General features: G+C 40.5%; 1 protein-coding gene across 4 annotated transcripts in view; it reads right to left on the bottom strand.

Moving 5' to 3' along the window:
• Window positions 1-27056, bottom strand: part of MAST2 (microtubule associated serine/threonine kinase 2) — a 258995-nt gene that overhangs the window by 90540 nt on the left and 141399 nt on the right. For all 4 annotated transcript variants that reach the window (XM_075003275.1, XM_075003272.1, XM_075003273.1 and 1 more), the window contains one exon: window positions 1662-1753. In XM_075003275.1, the coding sequence (XP_074859376.1) occupies window positions 1662-1753 (92 nt within the window). The remainder of the gene's footprint in view (window positions 1-1661; window positions 1754-27056) is intronic.

Raw genomic sequence — 27056 nt, 5'->3', positions numbered from 1 at the left:
CTGCCTTCTCTGTTGCTCCCTGCCCTGCCATCACTGAAACAGTAGAACTAAATATAATTGGTTTTACATCTGGCAGGAGGGATCCAGATGTTAAACCAACTGAATTTAGTCCCACTATTTCAGAGGCGGCAGAACAAGGAGCCACAGAGAACCCCTCATTTGGCCCACTACCTGAGAGGCCACACTCTTTTGGTGGGTCTGGCTCAGTTCACGGCTGACAGCAGAACACCTGCACACCAGCCATCCTTTCGCTGGGCACACGTGGCCAGCCAGTGAAGGCTCCCCTGCCAGCACCACAGATGGGTTAGTTCTGGGGTCCAGTTTGGGGCTGAGATAAGTTAATCCTGGGGATGGGAGGGCAGGTTTGGGGCTGAGATTGATTAAGCCTGGAATTGGGGGTGGGGGACTGAGAGGGGTTAAGCCTTGGGATGGGAGGGTGGCTTTGTGGAATGGGGTCGGATTTGGGGGCTGAGGTGGGTAAAGCCTGGAGATGGGGGCAGGTTTGGGGGATGAGAGGAGGAGAGCCTGGGAATGGGGTTTGACAAAATTCTTTCAAGTTTAAAAGGGTTCCAAGACCAAATAAAATTGGGAAACACTGGTCATCCTGTGTATGGGACTCTGAAGATAATGAATAGAACAATTACTTATTTTACAATAACTGTAGTTCTCCGAGATTTGCTGTCCACCCAGATTCAGCTCTTTGTGTGCATGCATTCTCTTGGGCTTACTGGCAGTAGTGAAATGGGATCAAACTCTAAAATCTATACCACAAAGAAACATTATGATGTCAAGGACTGTGATCACCGGCATCCCAAGCTAATATCACCTGTTGCTACTAGGAGGAGATATTGCAAGGAAGGTCAAACAAGCATTACACTTGCTTCCAATTATTTCAACTTGCAACACTTCCTCAAATCTGGTCATGTTTAAAAAGCAACGGTGACCTCCTATAAACAGTCAGCTTTTATTAACAGTCTCCACAGTGTTGTATGCGTTATAACAACGTTATTTCTAAATGTGTGGCATTTCCTGGACGCTTTCTCTGCAAGACAGGTTAGCAAACTTATACTGATCCCAAAACTCAAAACTGCTGCTAGTACAATGCAGATGCAGTTAGCCAGCAGCCCCCTTTGTTTTGTATTTCTTTTGGGGAAATGGGGGATTAGGGTGAGACGGACAAGTGTTTACATGGTGAGTTCTTCAGATGGACTGGCTGGAAAATAAGATAGAGGACTGGAGCAGATGGAATGAGTGTTCATTCCATAAACAAAGAAGGCAGGATGAAAGCAGCAGGAGCAAAATCCCAGGTCATCTTTATCTTTCACAGAATAAAATCAACTTTTATTTTACATAATCATTTATTATCTGGTTTATATCTAAACAAACAGTACTCCCTCAACATGGCCAAATCATTTACAGTGTCAGAGGAGCGGGCAGACATGATGGTGATGAATGAGGCATAAACATCTGGCTACTTGAAAGATGCTATGCCCCGTTTTCAGTGAAGTCAAGAACCTGAATTAACACAAATCACAAACAATTCAGGGAATTCAGTTTTGAATAGCTTATTTACCTTATATTATAAATGGACAGAGTCAATGATAACGAAAATGAAATAACATTGCTAACGATTCCCAGGTAAAATAGAGTTCCTTGGTTACCTGTATGTCCATGCAGTGGGGAGTGTGGTCGTGGGAGTGTTGGAGACGTGCTGGATGTTACAATCAAGCTCTTCCTGTTGCTCGTCCGACAACTGAAATGAAATGAGGAATATTTTTTAACAAAGGACCACAGTATTTTTAGGAAGAACCAATAAGATCTCCTGTTGCTGACAAGGATCAGTGTTTGGCTTTGCATTCCTTCATGCTCTAAATTTGGGTCTACAGATAATAAATACACTGGGCTAAAGGCTATTAGGCCAACAACAGGATTTTACAGGACACTGCAGAAGTGGTATTAATGCAGTCTGTGTAGCATGCTGTTTGGATCACTGGATAAAGTGAACCAAAAGGGAAAACACAAGAAAAAGAAAAAGAACTCCCACTCCTTTCTGAAAAACATACAACCTCTCATGCTTTATCCAGTGTTAACATAACAAAAACACAAACAAGAAAACATTTAAATCATTTCCGTGTGTACTTTCATTTCAATTTGTAATCTGTTTATTTCAAGTCTTATATTAGTTGATATTAAAATCTGTTTCAGCTGCTATTTCAGCATACCATGAGAAAATACAGTCATAATAATTAGGAGAAGGTAAAGCTGTGAAATTTTAATTCTGACCAGTGTTTCTTTTCTTTTTAGTTTAGTGTTAGAAAAACTGGAAAAAGAGAACATGAAAAGGCAAGTGGGATTTCACTCCTTCAAAACAAGGAAAGCCAAAGGCAAGTCCCAAACAAATCCTGAGACTCAAAGGATCTTCATTACAGGGACTGCTGCACCCATGCACAACAATGCAAACTGAGCCAAGTTTCAAAACAAAACTCTTTAACAGGTGAAATTCCATTCACTGCAATGGAGTTCCATCACAACTGAATTTGGTGCCCTGTGCACCTTTATTTACTTGCCTTTGAGAACTTTCAAAATTAGACCATTACAAAAGATGAAGGCTCTGTTCCCTCTGCTTACTTATCTGGGATTTGCTCTTGGAAAACTTAGAAGTCTTAAAAGCAATGGTAATAGACCAGTGAAAAGCTTTTAGCCCAAAGAAGTTGTGAGATATTAATTTTTAAAATCATATTCTAATTACCGAATTTTTCTTTTTTCTTCCAATGCAAACAGTGAGATGCGTTCAGCAGTATTATCTCATGAACTGCTAGAAATTAATGCTATTTGCCATTTGACAACTCATTCCAAGCATCTTTCATTTAGTATAAAGCATTCTTGTTTTGCTCTGGTGGTTCTCAAGTCACAAATTACTTAAAATTATATGGGAAACTATGTTGTGGGGGGAATTAACAGTAATCAAATTGACATTCTTTTATATAGTGTCTTGTAACAAGACAACCAGTTAATGCATATCACTGAAAGACTTGCAAGAAAGCTTCTCAATCATGTAATTGTTTTCAAACTCTGTTCGCAAAATATTAGGTGCTGAAATATTCCCTGGTCCTCAGACTAACACTCCATTTCAGCTGTAAGGTCCAAAACAAACACAGCAATTATCAAACTTCCAATTACCACAATTTGATGGAAAATTATTTGATAGTCGCAGGACTGTTAGCATACCTGATCAAGTTTTATCTGACCACAGTAAGCTTTTGTGGTCGTTGTAAGTTAGAATACGTTAAAAGAGGAAAAACCAACTGAACTGCCACTAAGTCACAGTAAAGTTGAAACACCATTAGCTGCCACTCTAGCTCTGTAAAGCACAGTACTTAATATTTCAATGAAAATTATATATCTGAGTCAATACAATCTTAACTTTCATTTAAGTACTCTTCAGTAACAGTCCATTCAAAAATTAATTTCTACTTCCATGCCATATGCAAAATCTAACAGCAGGAACCTAAGAAGCTTAAAATTTCATAGTTTAGAAATAGATTCTTACACTATGTGTCTTGCATTACCCTGTTCCATCATTGTAAAACAAGAACTGAATATTGAGTTCAAAGACTAATAACAGATAAGTGTTACATTTATACTGTCAATATAATAAACCCTTACCACAACAAACACAACCAAAGTATTTCAGTATGGCATACTGCATATGAAAATCATATTAAGTAATTTTCAGGAAGCAAATATTAAAGGGTTTTTTTTTAGTCACATTCTAGGCAGGTCAGCATTAGACCCCCACACAATTTTTTATTGTCATTGCTGATCTGGAATTAAATTTAAAGTCACATCTACTAAAGTTTGCAGAAAACACAAACATTTGGCAAGTGGTATATAAGAGGAGGGAAAGGTAGTCAAAGAGTGATCCGGCTCACTCAGAAAGCTGAGTCCATCAAAACAAATTGGGTTTTCATAGAGCCGCAAAAGCAAGGTTATAGCTGTAGGTACAAGGAATGAAGGCCATACAGAATTAGGGACTCTGTTCTGGAAAGCAGGAACTCTGAACAAAGTTTAGGGGTCATATCAGACAAGCAACAACATGAACTCTGACTACTATGCTCAGGCAAAAATGTGACTCTTGGTTATATGAGCTGGGGAGAAGTGAGCTGGTATAGGGAGATGATTCACCTCTATACATGCTACTGACTGATGAGAATAATACTAGAATACTACCCACAGTTTTGTAGCCCACATTTTAAGAAGAATGTTGAAAAACTGGTAAAGGGCACAAAAGAGTCTCAGAAATCATCTGAGGCCTAGAGAAAATGTCTTACTGTGAAAGGACTGACTTCTAAAACTCAAATTGCTCAGCTCATCAAAATTGAGTTTGAGAGGTGACTGGATTACAGTGTTTGTCAGCAGTATTTTCTCCCAGGAAGGTATGTAAAGTGGTTCCTTAATCTATCAAGGGAAGACATAACAAAAACCAAAGGCTAGAAGCCGAAGCCAGACAAATTCAAATTAAGCCCACATTTTCAACAGTGAGCATGTTTAATCATTGCGGAAAGAATATCAAGGGACATGGAGGACTCTTCATCTCAATGCCTTTAAATCAAGACTGGATGTCTTTCCAGAGAATATGCTTTAATCAAATAAGTTATTCAGTTCAATACAGAGGTGACTGTGAAGTTTAAGGGCTTGTGATATACAGGAGGTCAGACTAGATATTCTAATTGGTCCCTTCTGACTTTAAACTCTTTACTATTTATAAACTCTCCAGACTGTGCTAGACATTTCCCGGCCAAAAGAGCTTACAACATGAGATATGGCATGACAGAAAGATAACGAAAACAAGAGGTTAGAAGTCAGGTGGTTGCACTACTCCAGTTAATTCTATGCAGATCTTAGTATTCAAACAAGGGCGGGGGGGGATTTCTCACCCAGTGCTCTCACACACTTGGTTTCATTACTTGTCTGTAAGCCAATAATTACTTTCCCTATTATTTAATTAAACCCATGAAGAGACTAGCTAAACACCCTATAACTTTGACCTCACGTTGTCCTGTTTTCACAATTCAGTCTAAGACTAGCACTTTGATAATAGTTGTTACTTAGATTTGCCCTTATGGCTGAAAATGTACCCCCACATTTTTAATTTAAACAGGTTATAGGTTACTATCACAAATTTCATATCCCCCATATGTAACGTGGACACACCCAGGTTGCCGGCACCAAGGAGAGAACCTGTGAGCATAGGATCTAAAGTCCTGCACTCTACCACATGAGCTAAAGGCCAGCTGGCTTTCAACCAAGGCTGTAGAGCAGAGACTTCACTCACCCTGGTGAGGTCTCAGTGCCTCTGGTTACTACATGCTTCGCTGGGCTGAAGAAGCACATCCCAAGCTTCTGAGACCTTCCAGCAGTTCTTCCCAGCCAATGCACCAGTTTTAACACCGACAGACCTGGGTTGCTAGCCCCAGGGATAGAACCTGCCAGCATAGGGTCTAAAGCCCTGCACTCTAACACATGACCACATGGTAGAGTGCAGGGCTTTAGACCCGATGCTGGCAGGTTCTATCTCTGGGGCCGGCCACCCGGGTCTGTCGGTGTTACCCATAGATTTGTGCAATAGAGAACTAACATGTCAAACCTATTTGGAACCGTCAATCATATCAGCTCTTTGCACACACCACACTACTTGGACTGCACACGCTGTATTCTTGACAAAAAACTACGTATTGGCAAACATTATGGATCTAGAAAAAAATTTAAAATCCCCCCCCTTTTTTTTTAAACCAGACACAATAAACTCAATTATTTATATTGAGGGATATGTAACAATATCTTTACAGACACCATGAAGATATCATTTAAAATATTTCTAGAGTTAACTGTTCTCCCTTGCAGTAAAGTAAAATTTGTTTCATGTGTTCAAGTACCCTAAGTGCATTTTTGTAATTAAACACTGTGGGACACTGGACTTGGACTGGATAACGGGACACTAGTTTTGGACTCTCTGACATGTGCTCTGTCATTAAACACCCTTCTACAGAATTTATGAGACCATGTGTTAAAGTACCTGATTGTTTATATTCAATCTCAGTAAGTCATTTTATTCCAAGCCTCAGTAAAAGACTATCTAATATACCTTATTTTGTATTCACTTCATAGCTGAAAATGAAAACAATGAATATTTCAGTTTCAATACGATATACACTAACACAGATTTATAATTTATTTTAACAGTAAAAATTCACCCATTTTCCTTCTTGTGTTCATGGGGGTCCTGTAGAGCAAATGTGTTAATGCTTTGAGTTTACTCAATGATTTTTCTGTGGGACTCATTCCCAATGAGACAATAAATAAATGAATTCATAGTAGTTAAATATATTCTAAACTTAGAATCATACATATTAAAGATGAAAGAGAAACCGTCATGCATTTGTGGTAAACAAAAAAATTACACCAACTCTCCTGAGCTTTGGTTTGGTATAAATTCTGACCTGAGTAAATTTTTTTTTTTTTTAAGATCATGCAGTTTTCCCTTTTAACCTTTAATTCTTCTATTGACACTAGAAAAGAAGTAAGAATTTTAGGTCTTTTTCCACAGCCTTGTGATCAGCAGACTGTTTCTCTCCAGAGACATCAAGTCTGTGTTCTAACTAGTGATTTCTTTACATCAATCCAACTTTTTAAAAAAGCCTCACTAACCTGTCGCCACTTTTAGGAACACATCATTCCAGAAATCCAAAAAGATGCACAATAGAGTCTTGCCTGCTGAATGGAATCCACACTTAAAAATGAAAACAGCTGCAGAACATATCCCTATCTTGCTCAAGCCTAAAAATAAACAGCCTTAAACCAAGGTTAATTATTAACTGGGTTTTCCTCTGCATTTCAAAGCAGCTTTCAGACAAGATCTTTAACTGTCTTTGTTGACATATTTCACAAAAAGTTCTTTTTATGAGAAACCGACATTTTGAAGACGAAAACAAATATTTAAGAATTTTTGTTCACAATGGAGCAAAATATTCAAATGTGGAATCTGCACGTTAATGAAAGCACCAGCTGCATGGCAACGTTAACTAGATATGGAAGTTATAGCATTAATTATAGTAATTTAGAGATGGAAGCAATTTTGTAAGCTTTGGTGGAACTGACAACAGGAGTAATTAGTTCTTCAGAACAGATAGATAAGAACAAGTAAGCATCTGGTTCAAAGTGATTATTTTGACATTCAAGAATAGTTTAAGAGTTCTTCACCCCAGAACAACTGAAAAACATTGCTATTGTTCATTCTGTAGAATTAGTTCCCTACATACCACCATATCACATGGGAGGCAGAAGTACAGCCCCACAGCTGGTGGCAAGGACCAGGAGCACAGCCTGGCCCTTGGGTTCCGCATACACCCTGCCTCCTTCCCCAAGTGACCCCCCATCCTCCACCTGGGCAATGCTGGTCCCCCTGCTGCTGTCAAGAGTGGAGCTCTGCAACCAGTGGCAGCAGAGGGCCAACACTGACCTCCCTTCCCCTGACAGATTCCCTTGTTTGGGACTGGTGAGGTCTTGAAGGTGCCAGACAAGGGACATGCACCAAATACACAAATCCTAATAAGTAAAACTTACATGCAGGTTGCTAAAGAAATAAAACAAATAAACACTGCATATATCCTATCAGATTAATGTTGTAAAATTTTATTTGTTTTAAAAATTTATAAAAAAGTCAGTTTGTTTGGTAATAACAAGTATGACTCGTTATTTAAGAGCATTAACATATAAAGGACTTGGAGGGTTCCAGGCAACTAAATGTTTTATTGCAGAAACCCTATTTCCCAGTAAGGGAAATCTCTCTTTCCACTCCTAACCCATTCAGTAGTCTGAATCTAGGTAGTAGCGAACCCCTGGCTTGCACTATGGGGCTAAATATAGCAGTATATAATTTGGTCCTAATGCAGCAACCGAGGATCTGAAAGCTGGTCAGGTGGTGCATCTCAGAGCTTGGCTCCAGTACCCACAGGAATATCTACACTGCTGTTTTTTCGCTCTGTAATGTGAGCCCCACAAGCCCAAATCAATTGACCTGAGCTCTGAGACTTGCTGCCATGGGTTCTTCTTGTTGTGTTTTTGCAGCACAGACATAACTTTAGATGTATGTACCAACTGTGTAAGCACTCTGAGGCTCAAGCATACATTAAAACAGGATGCTTAGCATGTACCGGGCAAGATTAGGTTTTTTTTTGTTGTTGGCGCCTGTGCCTGGGCTGTGGTTCTGCCCCCTGCCCCACTCGTACACTGCCCTGAGGCCACACCTCCATTCAGCTTCTTCCCTACAAGACCCCACCTCAGGCCTGATCCTACTCTTTCCCCCAAAACCACACTTGCACTCCACCTTGAGGCCTGCACCAGCTCAGTCTCCCCGACCAACGCACAAGCTGCTGTTCACATGGGACGTGTCTACACGTGCCCCAAACTTCAAAATGGCCACGCAAATGGGCATTTCGAAGTTTACTAATGAAGCGCTGAAATGCATATTCAGCGCTTCGTTAGCATGCGGGCCGCCGCGGCGCTTCAAAATTGACGTGCCTTGCCGCCGCGCGGCGCGTCCAGACGGGGCTCCTTTTCGAAAGGACCCCTCCTGCTTCAAAGTCCCCTTATTCCTATGAGCAGACAGAAATAAGAGGACTTCGAAGCAGGAGGGGTCCTTTCGAAAAGGAGCCCCGTCTGGACGCACCGCACGGCGGCAAGGTACATCAATTTCGAAGCGCCGCGGCGGCCCGCATGCTAAGGAAGCGCTGAATATGCATTTCAGCGCTTCATTAGTAAACTTCGAAATGGCCATTTGCGTGGCCATTTTGAAGTTTGGGGTACGTGTAGACGTAGCCGTGGAGAAGAGTGGTTGGAGAGGCGCACCCACTAGCAAAAAGTAAATCAGCAGTTGTGCCCTTAGATACTTATACAGATGCCATTACCATACACCTGAGCATTTCACAAAACACTTCGTGCCTTTCTCCTCATAGCACCCTGTAAGTTAGGGAAATACTATTATCCCAACTGCACAGAGTAGAAATTGGGACAAAGCAATGCTCCACTCAGCAATGCAGCAGAAATCACTTAAGCATCTACTTCTTAAGTAACTTGGATGCTTAGGAGCATAAGTCTCAAGGAAAAATCAGTAGAACTTAGGCTGCTCCATACCTGTCACTTGTTAAAATGAGGCATGCTCCTAAGTCATGCAAGCTTTGCTGTGTTGGGCAGAGCACTGCCTAAACACCTATAAAAATCTGTGCCTAAGTGACCTGTCCAAGGTTACACAGCAAACTGTGGCAGCGTGGAATCTGTAACAGAAACAGAACTATTATGCCCTTCAGTCTCTGTGGCCATCACCATCCTCCCTGTCACTCAGGTCTGGATCCTTTGCGTCGTCATCTTTAACTTGGCCCTCTCTTTACATACTCTCAGCCAGGCTCTGGCTATATCTTGGTGACATTTCCTGCCTTACATCTAGCCTTTCTTCCTCATCCACACAGCAGAAGTTTTCAACAAGGCTTTCACCACCCTGGGTTCTCAACTACTCCAACATCCTCTTCTCTGGCCATAGAAAATGCAAACTTGCCTCACACACACCCACCCCCCCACTAGAACTGGAAGGGACCTCTAGTCCAGTCCCCAGCCCTCTTGGCAGGACCAAGTGCTATCCCTGACATCTATTTACCCCAATCCCTAAATGGCCTCCTCAAGGACTGAACTCACAACCCTGGGTTTAGCACGCCAATGCTCAAAACACTAAGCTATGCCTCCCGCCCAGTCATTTAAAATGCTGTAGAGACCACTTTCCTAGCTCACTGCCTTAACCATGTCTCCTTTCTCTTTGCACCAGCTCCTGGCTCCCTGTTCTCCATTGCATCAAATGCAATCTAGTTGTCTTGGCTTTCCAAGGCACTATCCTTCATTGCCTACAAGTCAGTTAACTTTTCTTGAGAAACTGTTGTGAATAGCGTGCAGCTGCATGACTTCCTGAGCAGAATAAGACTGATGTTCAGCAAACTTCAAAGTTTCCAGATATTGTGCAGCAGTAGCCTGAGAACTTTGTCTTTTTCACTATGGCCTTCTTCCTCTGAATCTATTTCGTCGGCAATTCAGGTACTTCTTTCTAAATGGACAACATTTCTGTAATTTTAGAGTCTGCCAGGGACTGGTAACATGCCTATCTTGGTGGACATTTACCCACTCCAACTTCATTATCCTTCAGTTTAGTGATTGGGTTTGTGGGGTCATCACTTTGAAGTAAATCAAGTATCTCCTGTTACGCTCTCCTTTTTGATCTTAAGCAGAAGCCTTGACATTCTTGTTCATCAGAGGACCCATCCACAAATATAATTTCCATACACAATTTCCTCCATGCTCTCTTTGAAGTTGTAGGGCTTGACAGCAGACCATGCACATGCTCCATTGAAGACTGCATACTTGATGCCACACCATGACTGAAATTCTTGGATTTTTCCTTTAAAGTTTAGCAACTTCCTCATAAATTCCCTTCGGTAGAAGTCTTTTAGATTTCAAGTAATTCCCTGATCCATTGGCTGAATAAGTGAGGTGACATCTGCAGGCAAGAACACAATGAAAATATTGCCCGACACAAGCTCTACTTCAGAAGGGTGAGTTCAACCGTTACCTAAAACAAGAGTATCCTTTGTGACTTCTGGCACTCCAAGTTCTTTCAGATGGTCTTTCAAGCAGGAACAACAATATGATGGGACCAATACAAAACCATTTCCTTGTCCGTCCACACATTAAGCCATACCATGTACTCCACTGACCGATGAACGATACCCTTGAATGCTCTTGGCTACTGAATTTTGAAACCACTAACAACTTGATATCATGTGTGCCAGCAGCATTTTCACTCACAGGCAGAGTGATGTGATCCTTGTTCATCTAGAATCCAGGCACACCAACTTCACTTGCACCAGCAAGAGTTAAAGATAACACGCAATGCCAAAAGAGTCCTGTTTCACCAGCATTGTAGATGTCCTCTGGAGTTACGCCGTGTTCCCCAACCAGCTTCTTAAAAAACACACAGTATTCTTCTGTAGCCTTGTGATCAGCAGACTGTTTCTCTCTAGAGACATCAAATCTTCTGATATCATACCACATCATAAAGCATGCCAACCAACCATCAGAAAAAAACACAAGTCTCAGTCCTTTCCATCTGCTGACAAAAGCCCTTAGCATTTTGATCAACATTGGGCCAGTAACTGGAGCTCCCTCAGAAGATTTAAAGGAAAACCATTCATAGAGTATGTTATCTAATTGCTCCAATCTTGATTTGTCCAAAGTACAGCATTTCTCAATTGCTTTGCTTGTCTCAGCACTTGACACAAATTTAATCAGATCTGCCTTCTGCACCTTAATATCTCAGATTATCAACAAACCAATGCCAATTTTTTCCAACAATTGGCTCCTGTTTTCTCCTCTTTCAAGATGCATAATTAGGTCCAATTTCTGGGTTATAGTGAGCATAACATGTTTTCTTTTCTGACTTTTACCTGTTGATGGTACTTTGCTGGCCATAGCTGCAAGAAGGGTCAGATAATATCCAAAACTGGCACTGAATTATACCCAGAGGCACAACAAGAACAGCCTTTACTGATGCAAACTTAAAAACACAGCTTCTGCAAGTGGTGGAAAATGATGCTGGATAGCTATCAGAATTTTTCAGGTTAATTGAAGGGCAAATCCTATGTGCCGGATAACCGAGTATCCAGATTTTAAAATGCCAGATAACAAGGCTTGTACTGTTGTAAGACTGAGCAGAAAGAAAAAAATGTAAATATAAAAATGTGACTTATAATTGAGAGTTGTTTGACAATGTTTTATTAAATGCTCAAAATTAAAATTCTCAAGTCTTAAAAAGGCTTCTTTGTTTAAAAAACTAAGATTAAGGAGGGCAGTGAAAGCGGTAATTAAAAATTAAAAACAACATGGAAAACAGACGTTTCTAAATCAGCATTTAGAAAATAGAGACAATTGATAAAGGAAACTATACAGTTTCAATAAATGTATCTATGCACCTAAGATTGAAGAAAATAGGAAGAAACTCTATAAAAATATCAGGAACAAAAGAAATCTTAAAAATGGTAAAGATTCAATACTAGCTAAAGGATAGTAAAAAGACAAAAGTGACGAAGATGATGATTAATACTTTGGGCTCCTAGTGGATCATAGGGCCTCCACAGCCATTCTCCATGTCTTGCAATCCTTGGCTGTATTCCTGATTTGATCCCACTTTAGGCCCGCAGCTTTTACTTCATCCAGGAAAGTTTGTCACCATGTTTCTTTGGGACGTTCGCTTTCCCTTTGGATTCCATTCTAACGCTTGTCTTGTGATGGCCTACAGGAAATAGCTGACCGAGTGGGCCTCAAGATCAGCCAAAAGAAAACCAACTTGATGCGCATTAGTAACAGACAGAAACATGAAATTACAATTGAAGGAAAAGCAGCGTAAAATGTTGGCCAGTTTTTGTACTTGTGGAGTGTTACCAGCAAAAACGGGGGCACTGAAGAGGACATCAGTGTGAGAACACGAGAAGCGCAGCCAGACGACTAATCTGGTGTACAAGAGCCATTTCAACAAGAACTGAACTATGTATTTTCGCTTCCCGTGTGAAATCAGTGCTGCTGTATGGATCAGAAACATGGCGCATTGTTCTGAGCAACATTAAGAAAATTCAGATGTTTGTCAATAAATACCTTAGACATATTCTCCAGCAAAAGCCGTATAAAAAAATGCCAAAAAAACCTTGTGGACCAAAACAAACCAGAAGCCATTGGTGGCCCAGTTCAAGAAGACAAAATGGCATCAGGCAGGCCACAGCCTGCATAAGGAAAAAGACAAAAGTAGTCAGTACAAATTTCTGTTCTGTGTTTGAAAAGAACCAATATGGTATATTTGTATCTTATGGTGATAAAGACATATTTTCTATTCCATCAGCATCCAGGGAAGATGTTGTGCAGCTACTATTAAGGATGTAATATGTAAAATGGCAGGTCCAGATAACTGGCACCCAGAAGTATTAAAACAATTCACCTAGGAGTTCTATGGATCATTCATACTGATTTTTGTTGAAATGTGAAACATAGCAGGAAGTTTTGGAGGACTGGAAAAAGCAAATATTGTGCTGATGTTTAACAAGGGTACATGGGATGACTAACTTTATGCCAGTCATCTTGATGTCAGGACTGGGCAAAATCATGGCAAAGTTGATATGAAATGTGATCAATAAAGACTTAAAAACGGGGGCACAATTCATGTCAATCAATATTGTTTCATGGAAAACAGGTCTCACCAAACAAATTTGATATCTTTTTTCTGACAAGATTACAAATTTGGCTGATAAAGGTTTACGAAACTTATGTATACTTCTGTAAACCACTTGACTTAATCCCACAGGAAATTCTGATAAATATTAGAGCTATATAAAATTAACACCCTGCATAATAAGTGGGTTAAGAATACGGCTATGATTTAATTAGAAAAATTCATGCAAGAAACAAAAAAATATGCAAGAAACAAAAAAATTAATTACAGCCTGTTCATGAATCCCCAACTGAATGAGGGACAAGAAGCCTGGGGGGGCACCCTCTCAGCATAAGATGCCGGTTATGAGAAAGTTACTGCGGCCCCACTGCTGCTCCAGCTACTGCCAAAGTGGGACAAGTCACTGGGGGCCCATTGCTGCTATGGCTGCCACCAGGAGAGGAATGTGGGGGTGGACGGGCATGCCACGGCTCCAGCACCACAGACCACTATTAGAAGCCAGTGAGCTGCAGCAGCTGCTTCCACCCTTCATATTGCAATGCAGTCAGACTCAGGGCCAGCTTCACTCGCCACTGCTCAGGAGATCTTCAGGGCCAGATGTCCGGAGCCACCAGAGTTGAGGCAAATGTAACTGACCCGACCCCAGATTGATCCGATAGTGGTTTGTGTGGCTGGCTGAGGGGCCACCCAAGTGGCAGGATGCAGAGCCGCTCGGGCAGCAACCGATATGCTCTCCATAGGGCTGTCTGAGCAGTGAGAGTGACCCCAGGGCAAGCTGCTTGGGTGGCCTTTGGGTCAACCACACTGACTGCTGAAGTCATGGAGGTTGCCAAAAATCACTGAATCCGCGACTTCCCTGACAGATACAGAGCCCCAATTTAAAAATGATAAATAGATTAATCTCCCAAATCAATTATAAATGAGGAATAAGGTTATTTCTATTGGAGTTACACAGCGATCTATTCTTGGCTCAATGCTACGTAATATTTTTAAAGTCATCTGGAAGAAAATGTAAAATCATCACATCACTACAAAGATTATAGCTCATATTAACAAGGCAAGAGAGAGTATCCTAGAATGCTGTGATACTGGAAAAGACTTATGGGTAACAGACAATTAAGTGAATATCAGTTCCCTCTACAATGCTATAAGCAAGAAGGCCAACACAATCCTTGGAGGCATGAACCGAGACACATCAAACAACACTATGGAGGTAGACCTACCTCTGAATACAGTATTAGTGAGACCATTACTGAAAGTCTATACCCATTTTAAAAAGTATGCTAAAAAACTGGAAAACATTTGGAAAAAAGCTACAAGAATGACTTACAGTCTATAGAAATGCTTTATGGTAGATTTTAAGAATCTCAATCTAATTAGGTTATCTAAGAGGATGTTAACAGGTACTTACATGAGGGACATATTTTCTTTAACCTGGCAGAATGACACAGAGGACTCGTCTTCACTCACCCAGAGGTGGATCTCCAGCAGTTTGAGTTAATGGGCCTAGTAAAGATCGGATAAATTGACTGCTGATGGCACCCCACCACTTGACCACTTAACAGCCATGTTAAAAAGGCAGAGAGAGAGAAAAGGGCAGCCTTTAAAAAGTGGAAGTCAAATCCTAGTGAGGAAAATAGAAAGGAACATAAACACTCCCAAATTAAGTGTCATAATGTAGTAAGAAAAGCCAAAAAAGATTCTGAGGAACAGCTAGCCAAAAATTCAAAAAATGATAGTAAAATGTTTTTTAAATACATTAGAAGCAGGAAGCCCGCTAAAAAAGCAGTGGGGCCCTTGGACGATAAAGATATAAAAGGAGCGATCAAGGAAGACAGTGCCATTGCGGAGCGATTAAATGATTTCTTTGCTTCAGTCTTCACGGCTGAGGATGTTACAGAGGTTCCTAAATCTGAGCCAGCCTTTTTAGGTGACAAATCTGAGGAACTCTCCCGGATTGAAGTGACATTCGAGGTGGTTTTGGAGTTAATTGATAAGCTGAATAGTAACAAGTCTCCAGGACCAGACGGTATTCACCCAAGGGTTCTCAAAGAACTCAAATGTGAAATTGTGGAGTTATTAACAGTGGTTTGTAACCTATCCTTTAAATCCGCTTCGGTACCCAATGACTGGAAGACGGCCAATATAACGCCAATATTTAAAAAAGGCTCCAGAGGAGACCCTGGCAATTATAGACCGATAAGTCTAACATCAGTACCGGGCAAATTAGTAGAAACAATAGTAAAGAATAAAATTGCAAGGCATGTAGAAGAGCACGAATTGTTGGGCAAAAGTCAGCATGGTTTCTGCAGAGGGAAGTCGTGTCTAACTAATCTATTAGAATTCTTTGAAGGGGTTAATAAACATGCGGACAAGGGGCACCCAGTGGACATAATATACCTAGATTTCCAGAGAGCCTTTGACACGGTCCCTCACCAAAGGCTTTTATGTAAATTAGGCGGTCATGGGATAGGAGGAAAGATCCTTTCATGGATCGGGAATTGGTTAAAAGACAGAAAACAAAGGGTTGGAATAAATGGTAAATTTTCACAATGGAGGGGGGTAACTAGTGGTGTTCCCCAGGGGTCAGTCCTGGGACCGATCCTGTTCAACTTGTTCATCAATGATCTAGAAAATGAGGTAAGCAGTGAGGTGGCAAAGTTTGCAGATGGCACCAAGTTGTTCAGGACAGTCAAAACCAAAAGGGATTGTGAAGAACTACCAAAAGATCTCAGCAAACTGAGTGATTGGGCAGCAAAATGGCAAATGAAATTTAATGTGGGTAAGTGTAAGGTAATGCACATCGGAAAAAATAACCCAAATTACACGTACAACATGATGGGGTCAAATTTAGCTACGACAGATCAGGAAAGGGATCTTGGAGTTATAGTGGATAGTTCTCTGAAGACATCCACGCAGTGTGCAGCGGCAGTTAATAAAGCAAATAGGATGTTAGGAATTATTAAAAAAGGGATAGATAATAAGACAAAAGATATCATACTTCCCCTATATAAAACTATGGTACGCCCACATCTTGAGTACTGTGTGCAGATGTGGTCTCCTCACCTCAAAAAATATATATTGGCATTAGAAAAGGTTCAGAAAAGGGCGACTAAGATGATTTGGGGTTTGGAACGGGTCCCAGATGGGGAGAGGCTAGAGAGACTGGGACTTTTCAGTTTGGAAAAGAGGCGATTGAGGGGCGATATGATAGAGGTATATAAAATCATGAATGGTGTGGAGAAAGTGAACATAGAAAAATTATTTACCTTTTCCCATAATACAAGAACTAGGGGACACCAAATGAAATTGATGGGTAGTAGGTTCAAAACTAATAAAAGGAAATTTTTCTTCACACAGCTCACAGTCAACCTGTGGAACCCCTTGCCGGAGGAGGCTGTGAAGGCCAGGACTCTATTAGGGTTTAAAAAAAGAGCTCGATACATTTTTGCAGGTTAGGTCCATAAATGGCTATTAGCCAGGGGTAAAGTACGGTGCCCTAGCCTTCAGTACAAGGGCAGGAGATGGATGGCAGGAGATAAATCACTTGATCATTGTCTTCTGTTCTCCTTCTCTGGGGCACCTGGCATTGGCCACTGTCGGCAGACGGGATACTGGGCTGGATGGACCTTTGGTCTGACCCAGTATGGCCATTCTTATGTTCTTATGACCCTGGTACTTCACCAGGCTCAACAGGAGAGTTTCTCCCATTAGCCTCCCGCAATTAGGATATTAGGATGCTGCAGAAATCTGATCTAAGGTACATCAACTCCAGCTACGCTATTCTCATATCTGGAGTTGTGCGTCTTAGGTCAACTTTCTCCAGTAGTGTAGACCTGCCCATAACGAGATCCAGCATTTGGAACTTAAAGCTACACAAATTCATACTTACAATAAGTTACAGCTTTTTAACACTGTGGGTAATTAATTGTGGGGACAATTTATCTAGGAATGGATTCCGCTGGAGGAAAATGGGTGAAATACATAGTTCTCTACTGTATCCTTCATTTTAGAAAATCAGCTAGAAAGATAAGGTGTTGTTTGAATACTATCAGACACATTAAAGATTCCAATACAGAAACAACATGTCTACATTTCTGAATGAAGCTAGTAAATTCTAAAGCTCTAATAATTTAAAGGAAAGTTAATGGAAGGTAAGAAACAACTATGTAAGACAATATGACTTTTTGCTGCTGAAGTATTTCCCGTAACTGAGAATCTACCTTAAAGATGTTTTAACCATTGCTTTACAGAACAGAGTGCTCCAAACAACAGCATAAGTAATAAGTACAGATTATGAAATGGAGGAATATATTTTGAATTACAGGTAAATTCAACATGCTTACCAGAAGATTTTATTTCTTTCACATCTTTAAAAAGTTAAGTATTGCTTCCCTGAAACAATGGTGATACTCAAAGGTTCAGTAACTACTTACGACTGAAAATTAATGTCTCTGCTCACAGATATATGACATAAAAAGTCACAACATCTATAGTCTCTCCCAATTCCTCAATTAACCTATGTCTCATATAAAATATTTTGCCCTGAGAGGTACAGTCGCTTATCAATGCAAATACTCAATTGCCATTAAAAATTAGAATCATATTTGCATAAGAAGAGAACAAAGCTCCTTCCTAGCCTGCTGCTTATTATATTTCTGGGTCTTTATATGGAGATAAACTACAGTAAACCCTTAAAAATGTGTCCTGGTTAACATTATTTTCCATTTATTTGTAACATCCTGACTTCCTTCACTGCATTTTTTGCTATGCAATGCAAAATCCCACAATAGGGGATTCTATTGAAGGTTCACTGGAACTCACCCATTATACCTTTCACCTCACTTCTTAATTGCACAAAAAACAGATTTGCTAATGAGTGAACAGTTGAGAGGAAAATGCTTGCTATACATTTTTATGAAATAAAAAAAATCATACCAAAGACTCTTCTAGGCAATAAGACAGAATTTTACATCCTCAGGGCTTTTGTCATGATGCAAAATTGAAATACTGCCCAAATTAATTAGTGTATTTCCAATGCCTTTAAAAGTGCAAAATTGAAGCCATTTAACACTGTGGTAAATTAGACATTATATGGGCTTAAAGAATAGACGTGAATATTACCTGATGCTTCACACTTTGAAAACGTCTCTAATCCTTTCCATCACAGTGGCAGCACTGACTTTTTTTTATTCATTTGCTCAAAAAAATCTGTGTTGTAAGCTCACGATTTTTAAGCTAAAGCAAAATCCTATGTTCATCAAGTGCACTAAATGCTCCAACAACTACATAGATGAAAAGGAAACAATTACTATGCTGTCATATGAACTTACGTGGAACTCCTTCCACAAAATGAGCACTTGGTATCATAAGAACATAAGAACAGCCATACTGGGTCAGACCAAAGGTACATCCAGCCCAGTACCCTGTCTGCCGACAGTGGCCAGTGCCAGGTGTCCCAGAGGAGGTGAACCGAAAACAACGATCAAGCGATTTGTCTCCTGCCATCTGTCTCCAGCCTTTGACTAAAGGCTAGGGGCACCACTCTTTACCCTTGGCTAATAGCCATTTATGGACCTAACCTCCAAAAATTTATCAAGCTCTTTTTTAAACTCTATTAGAGTGCTGGCCTTCACAGCCTCCTCCGGCAAGGAGTTCCACAGGTTGACTGTGAGCTGTGTGAAGAAAAATTTTCTTTTATTAGTTTTGAACCTACTACCCATTAATTTCATTTGGTGTCCTCTAGTTCTTATATTATGGGAACAAGTAAATAACTTTTCAATATTCACTTTCTCCACACCATTCATGATTTTATATACCTCTATCATATTGCCCCTCCATCTCCTCTTTTCTAGACTGAAAGTCCCAGTCTCTCTAGCCTCTCCTCATATGGGACCCTTTCCAAACCCTTAATCATTTTAGTTGCCCTTTTCTGAACTTTTTCTAATGCCAGTATATCTTTTTTGAGGTGAGGAGACCACATCTGCACTCAGTGCTCAAGATGCGGGCATACCATAGTCTTATATAGGGAAAATATGATATTCTTCGTCTTATTCTCTAGCCCTTTTTTAATAATTCTTAACATCCAATTTGCTTTACTGACTTCCGCTGCACACTGTGCGGATGTTTTCAGAGAACTATCCACTATAATTCCAAGATCCCTTTCCTGAGCTGTTGTATCTAAATTTGACCCCATCACATTGTATGTATAATTGGGGTTATTTTTCCCAATGTGCATTACCTTACACTTACCCACATTAAATTTCATTTGCCATTTTGCTGCGATCTTTTTGAAGTTTTTCACAATCTATTTTGGTTTTGACTATCCTGTACAGCTTGGTATCATCTGCAAACTTTGCCACCTCACTGCTTACCCCTTTCTCTAGATCATTGATGAACAAGTTGAACCGGATTGGTCCCAGGACTGACCCCTGGGGAACACCACTAGTTACCCCCCTCCATTGTGAAAATTTACCATTTATTCCAACCCTTTGCTTCCTGTCTTTTAACCAGTTTCCAATCCATGAAAGGATCTTTCCTCCTATCCCATGACCACCTAACTTACATAAGAGTCTTTGGTGAGGGACCTTGTCAAAGGCTTTCTGGAAATTTAAGTATATTATGTCCACTGGATCCCCCTTGTCTGCATGTTTGTTAACCCCTTCAAAGAACTCTAATAGATTAGTAAGACACGACTTCCCTCTACAGAAGCCAGGCTGACTTTTGCCCAACAAATCATGTTCTTCTACGTGTCTGACAATTTTATTCTTTACTATTGTTTCTACTAATTTGCCCGGTACTGACGTTAGACTTACCGGTCTGTAATTGCCAGGGTCTCCTCTAGAGCCCTTTTTAAATATTGGCATTATATTAGCTGCCTTCTAGTCATTGGGTACCAAAGCTGATTTAAAGGATAGGTTACCAACCACCATTAATAGCTCTGCAGTTTCACATTTGAGTTCTTTCAGAACCCTTGGGTGAATGCCATCTGGTCCTGGAGACTTGTTGTTTAGCTTATCAGTTAGTTCCAAACCCTCTTCTTCTCACACTTCAAACTGGGACAGTTCCTCAGATTTGTCACCTGCAAAGGATGGCTCAGATTTGGGAACCTCTGTAATATTCTCACCCGTGAAGACTGCAGCAAAGAAATCATTTAGTTTCTCTGCAATGGCATTATCTTCCTTGATTGCTCCTTTTATATCTCTATTGTCCAGGGGTCCCACTGCTTTTTTAGCAGGCTTCCTGCTTCTAATGTACTTAAACACTTTACTATTGTTTTTTTGAATTTATGGCTAACGGTTCTTCAAAAATCTTTTTTAGCTTTTCTTATTACATTTTTACACTTAATTTGGCAGTGTTTATGTTCCCTTCTATTTTCCTCACTAGGATTTGACTTCCACTTTTTAAATGATGCCTTTTTATCTCTCTCTGCCTATTTTACATGGTTGTTAAGCCATGGTGTCTCTTTTTTCGGTCTCTTACTGTGTTTTTTAATTTGGGGTACACATTTAAGTTGGGCCTCTAATATGGTGTCCTTGAAGTTTCCATGCACCCTGAAGGGATTTTACTTTAGTTACTCTACCTCTTAATTTCTGTTTCAGACCTTTCAGTCCTCCTCCTCAAGGGAAGACTACACACAACCTTCAAAATATGAACCTGGGAGCTTCAACTGGTAACTTTGATAGATACTGAAAATCATGAACTGAACAGACACACTGGATTTATAGACTGCCGCAGCAATCTACAACCCTTTAACATTCTCCACAGCTGTATCCTATTGTATCTTTCCCTGTAACTGCCCAATTCGCCTCAAACTGGCCCTTGAAATGTATTTACTTGTGCCAAACAACCTATTCCATCTTTTGTTTAGCAAGTATGTTTCTTGGATCTGAGGAACTCCACAAACTCGGAAGCTTGTCTCTCTCACCAACAGAAGTTGACCCAATAGAAGATATTGCCTCTGCCACTCTGTCTGTCTGAGTCCTGGTCCATACAAGGAAATCACAGTGGTATAATTGGTTGCTCAGGGTTCTGAAAAAGTCATATGCCCTGAGTAATGAGGTTAACCTGTGCTATCCCTGAGCAGACACTGTGCCCACACCTTGCGGAAGTGGCATACCTACACCAAAAGGGGACCCTTTTACACTGGCATTGGTTGTAGTTTCAGCCACATGCTGCAACAGCTTAAGTGTAGACAAGCCTTACATCGATAAACTACAGCTATTTTTTGTTTAAGAGTGTCCACAGGAGAGTCTGCACCAGTTCAATGAAATCAGATTCAATTTCCACCAGAGATTAAACCAGTACTATATTTTGTGTACACAAGCTCAGATGCAATTAGCTTCAGGTTTTAAACTAATCTGAAACAAAATAAAAATAGGTGTGTCCTCACCACCTTTTGCAATGATTAAAAATAAATAAATTATGCAACATCTGTGTGCAGACAAGACTTAAGTGGTTACACTGCAATGGGTAGGTAGGTCCTTAGCTTTGGACATCCGTATTTCAATATTGGGTTCATATATATATATATATATATATACCAACAGTTACCAAACTCATAGCTGATTATTTTGCAGAACATTTATGAAGACAGAAAAACTGCAGCATTTTATGTACCATTCAATAGGTATTGTGGGTAATGCTGACTTTTTTAAATGGTGGCCACCACACCACACTTATGAGATCACCATTCTAGGTCTGAACAGTATCAATGCATTGCTTGTTTTCTTTTTGGACCCATAATAAGCAGACATGTAAGGTTTTGCGGTGATTGGCTTGCTCATGGAGGATTATACAGTAAAATTCCTTTAATCCTGCCTCTAAATGGCCCAGAAATCCTGAAGGTCTGGCATCTGGCAAAAAAAAGTCCCATTTATGGAGATAATCTGGAAAAATTTGACAGTCCGACATACGGTAGCCCCGAGATATGCGAGGTTCATTGCATACCTCAAAATTCATGTAAGTCGGGGGGCTTGGGTGGCAGGTTGGGGAAGTGGGAGCAGGGCAGGGAGGTTAAACATGGGCTGGGTCAGAGCTGCAGATGGGCCAGGGGGTGGAGTTCAGACAGGATGTGCGGGTGTTGGAGCTGAGGAGTGCAGAGGTGGTGAAGCTGGAGACACGTGGGGGTGGGTGAAGTGGGAGAAGTGCTGTGGTGAAGAAGCTGGGGATACGCGGGGGTGGGGAACTGCAGAAGTGTGGGGTGAAAAAGCTGCAGGAGCACTGGGGTGGTGAAGAAGCTGCAGGAGTGCGAGGGTGGTGAAGAAGCTGAGGACACACGGGGGTGGTGACCTGCAGCTGGGTGCCAAGTTGGTGGTTTGGATGTCCAATAGTCCAGAAAATTTGGTAATCCAGCACCTGTCCAGTCCTGGACCTGTCAGATTAAAGGAATTTTACTGTACATTTCCTCCTCCTGCATGGAAGATGAATGAGGTGATATATTAGAGGTTTCTCTCAAACCACTTTCTACTTAAAATTCTCTTCTTCGCTCTGCCTCATGAAACCCCATATAATTTAGTTCTCCGCTAAACAAAAATTACTATCATTGTATTCACCCAAACTTTCTTATCCATTGAATTAAATACTGCCTATAATAGCACAGCCAGATATCATGCTAAGCCACGATTTAGATTTGCAAGACAGAAAAACCATCCAAATGGGTGTTCATCTAGTGTGAACATGCAGAAAATTCTGAATATGCATTAACCAAACCAGAAGCTCCTAGAACTTTAAAAATGTAACAAAATTCAAATATGTCAGAATTGATTTGCTTTACCTTCCCAATAATACTTTTTAAAGGGTAATTTGTCAGTATAGCTGGATTACTGAATATGGACACAAATGACCTTTCAACCAAGAAATTCTGATAATTTCATGTTTAATCTTCTCAATCATTATTTCTACGTACATTCATACATACTCACTCTCCTATAATACTGCTTTTGGCAGGTAAACTAATTTATGTTTACCATTTTCTTTTCTAAAGAGGCAAGTACGTGCACATTAACAGTTGGCTTTTCACATTCCCTACCCCTTTGGGAACATGGTTCAGGAAACAAAAATCCTCAGCTACTATGACCAAATGAACAGATGGTTTGCTTTTAAAGTACGATCAGCTGTCCTGGGAATTCCACCAGAAGGACAAGAGCGTTCACTTCAACATACTGTGACAAGGAAAGGGGGAAGCTCTTTAGAGCATTTGCCTTCTGAGGTAGGAAAGCCACAACAGAAAAGAAGCCTTCAATAACATTTTAAGTATGTATCAGAAGGCACGATCATAAAGGAGTTTGCAATATGATAGCTTAATTACAAACTATAAGTCAATCTTGGCAGAGAAGCAATGAGAAATATAGGATGGAAAAGCACAGGATTAAGAACACACAAGACATTGCAAGCCTAAAAGAATCACTCAGCATTTTACAGTATGTTTCATTAACTGAAAAAATCAGAAGACACTTTTGACAAACTTCTATTAATGTTTGCATGTGTTCGATATGGCAGAAGTTTCTCTTCATGATACAGAAATGCTATTAAAATTTAAAAGGGACAACTTTCTTAAAGAACATGTGCTAAATGTGACATTTGGAAAGGGGACCTAGGGTTTAGTTTTATATTTATTGAAATAGATAAAACGTGGCTGCGTTCACAAAGACTGCAAAGGCCACATTTAAGAAAACGCTTCCTGATCCAGAAAACACTTAGGTAGGTATCTAACTTTAGTCATGCAAGTAATCTGGGGTATTAATTCTGATGGAATAGCTGGGCCAAAGAGTCAAAAGCATTCATGGGAAACTCACCATCCAACTTAACGGCTTTAAACAAAGTTCGAGGTCTGGTATACAAAGACTTCAGCCTACTTAGTTGCGTGGCAAACACATTACTAACATTCTTTTAACCTTTTTAATAAAGATGCAAGAAAGAAACAAAAACAGTTAAAGAATTTGAAATGTAAATTCTGTAAGCCTTTCATTTTAACAATGTCTGTAGGTCAGTGGTGTCCGATCTTCTTGCACACATTTTAAATTTAAGATCAACCCCCGAGGTCTTGGCCCACTCACTCCATTTCCCCCTACCTCTTGCACTCGCTATTTTCCGTCCTCAATTTCACCAGGCTAGGGCAGGGGATGCAGGCTCTGGGCTGGGATTGAGGGGTTCCGAGTGTGGGAGAGAGCTCCAGGCCAAACCTGGTATAGGAGGTTGGACTGCAGCAATGAGGGGTGCAAGCTTTGGGGGTGCAGGGGGGTGTATGGTTACACTGTACTTAATCTCAGAGTCCACTGAACAGCTCATGAGTTTTACTTTTTGTTAGCATTATTTGTCATTTATAAATCCAAAGTCCTTTAGGGATCACCAAAAATCAGTATAACATTCTCAGCTATGGATTGTCCATTGGCTGAACCTGGACAAAGTGTTGGGGTGCATGAGTGAGATGTGCAAGCTCTGGGAGGGAGTTTGGGTGCAGACAGGGACTCCAGTCTAAAGCAGGGAGTTAGGGTGCAGGAGGAGGTTCAGGGTACAGGCTTCTGTCCCTGGCCTCAACACTCCTGGAAGCTGGCACATCTTTTCACACCCCAGAGGGGAGGGGACAGTGGGTCTCTGTGGGCTGACCCCACCCCCAGATACCACCACAAAAGCTCCCATTGGCTGGTTCGTGATCAATGGAAGCTATGGGGACAGTGCTAGGCCTGACTCCCTGCCCAGGGCACTGGGATGCACACATGGTGCCACAGTGCTGTTTGCATTTGGTCTTGATACCCCTCCATGATGACAAAGGAAGGACAGGGCAGCAGGGCCAAATTTGAACCAGGTCAGAGTGAATGTGGGGCTGGCTTGTCCTTGCATACCTACCTCCCCCACTGCACGCACCTCCTCATCAGGCTAGCAACCGCTTAGACCCTTGCTGCAGGAAGTCACAGAAAAAACACGGTATCTATTACTTCTTCCACATCATGACAAACCTGCAGCCCCAAGTATTATATATGAAAAGTATACACTGAAGCCAGTGGGGGATACTCATCTGAATAAAATTAGCCATGTGTTTGTAGGATCGAGGCCTTAGTGAGAATCACAATATATACGTGTCACTTGAAACAACCAATGTATTATAATCTACACTAATTCAAACTTCCCTTCCTCCTCCCACAAGAAATTACTCTAAAAGTCTGGCAAGACACCAATAGAAAAAAAAAATGATGTTGCAAGCAAAATCTGTCACAAATGCTGAAGTATTTGATATTGATGATGACTGGAGACGTTTTCTGTACTGTGTGAAATACTATTTCCACTATATGATTTGATACAGCTTGTCTCTGCTACGAAGACTGAAGCAGCCCGTTGCTCATTTTGGAAAAACCTAATTCAACTATGACTTAGTTAAACAAAAAAAAAAGTAATCTGTCTCCATAGAGATATGCCGTAGACAGAGATCCATTTATATACTAAAAATCTTGTTCAGACTTTATATTCATCAACACCTGTTATCACAAATTTTTGTTTGAACTGAAATTTTTAAAAGAAAATGTTGCATTTGAAATCTTATTAGTAACTATCAAACGATTTCAGATATTAAAACTAAATTTAAAATCTGAAACAGTAAATGTAGAAAAAGTACCTTTATATTTTCTGTGCAAATATATTGCAAATGATTTCTCTGAATGTAATTCATATATATTTTGAGCTTATACTGAACATTAATGGTAAGAAACCACAGTGATGTCCTCTAGAAAGCGTATGAGGCAATTTTTAAAACACGAAGGCTGTGTCTACATGAGCCCCTTCCCTTCAGAAGCGGCATGTCAATGAAGGAGTTTGAAAGATGCTAATGAGGCACTGTCATGAATATGCAGTGCCTCATTAGCATAATGGCAGTGGCGGTGATTCAAAAGTGCCGCTTTCAAATCGCACACTGCCCATGTAGCCGGGGGCCTTTCGAAACAACCTCCTTCCCAAAACCAATGGGAAGAAGAGGCTTTTGAAGATGGGACAGTTGTTTTGAAAGGCTCCCAGCTACACTGGTGGCGTGCGATTCAAAAGCAGCACTTCTGAATCGCTGCGGTCACAATTACACTAATGATGTGTTGCATATTCATACCAATGCCTCATTAGCATATTTCAAACTCCCTCATTAACATGCGCCTTGTGAAAGGAGGGGGCTCATGAAGACACAACCCGAGTGAGCTTCAGAACAGAAAATTTTAGAAAATAGCGTGCGTAAGTAAACAACTTAAACAGTAATATTATTTGCAGCTTTCATCCATTTTTATAGTACTTTGTAAAATTAGTATCTGAATTAAATTTTCTATAAAGCATCAGGTTTTGCCAGAGGCAAAATTTCCAATAATTAAGTTAATGTGTAAGATAATTTTGCTGAAATTTTAACTACAAAAGCCAAAGGCACTTATAAGATGCTGTTCCAGGCAGCAATTCCTCTAGATCTGAGAGGTAATCAGACTAGGAAAGAGAGATGCATTTAGGATGAGAAATGACACTTCAGTCACCCATTGATGGCGGCCATTACAGAGTTGACTTCTAGCTAATCAAAGAATCAGAGGTATGAGTACCTTTGACCTTCTTTTAATAGAGGCCACTTTAGAATTAAGACAAAGCTCATAACGAGCTCCTCTGTGTTGTTTTTGAACGTCACAGAAAAGCATTTTGCTGACATATCCACTATTAAAAACTATGTAACACGCATTCTGGAAGATCTGCTCACAGACTAACATAATGGTTTATCATGGTTAAG

Source organism: Carettochelys insculpta, chromosome 9 (assembly GCF_033958435.1).
Source record: "Carettochelys insculpta isolate YL-2023 chromosome 9, ASM3395843v1, whole genome shotgun sequence".
Taxonomy (NCBI): Eukaryota; Metazoa; Chordata; order Testudines; family Carettochelyidae; genus Carettochelys; species Carettochelys insculpta.
This window is presented reverse-complemented; position numbering and strand designations above follow the sequence as displayed.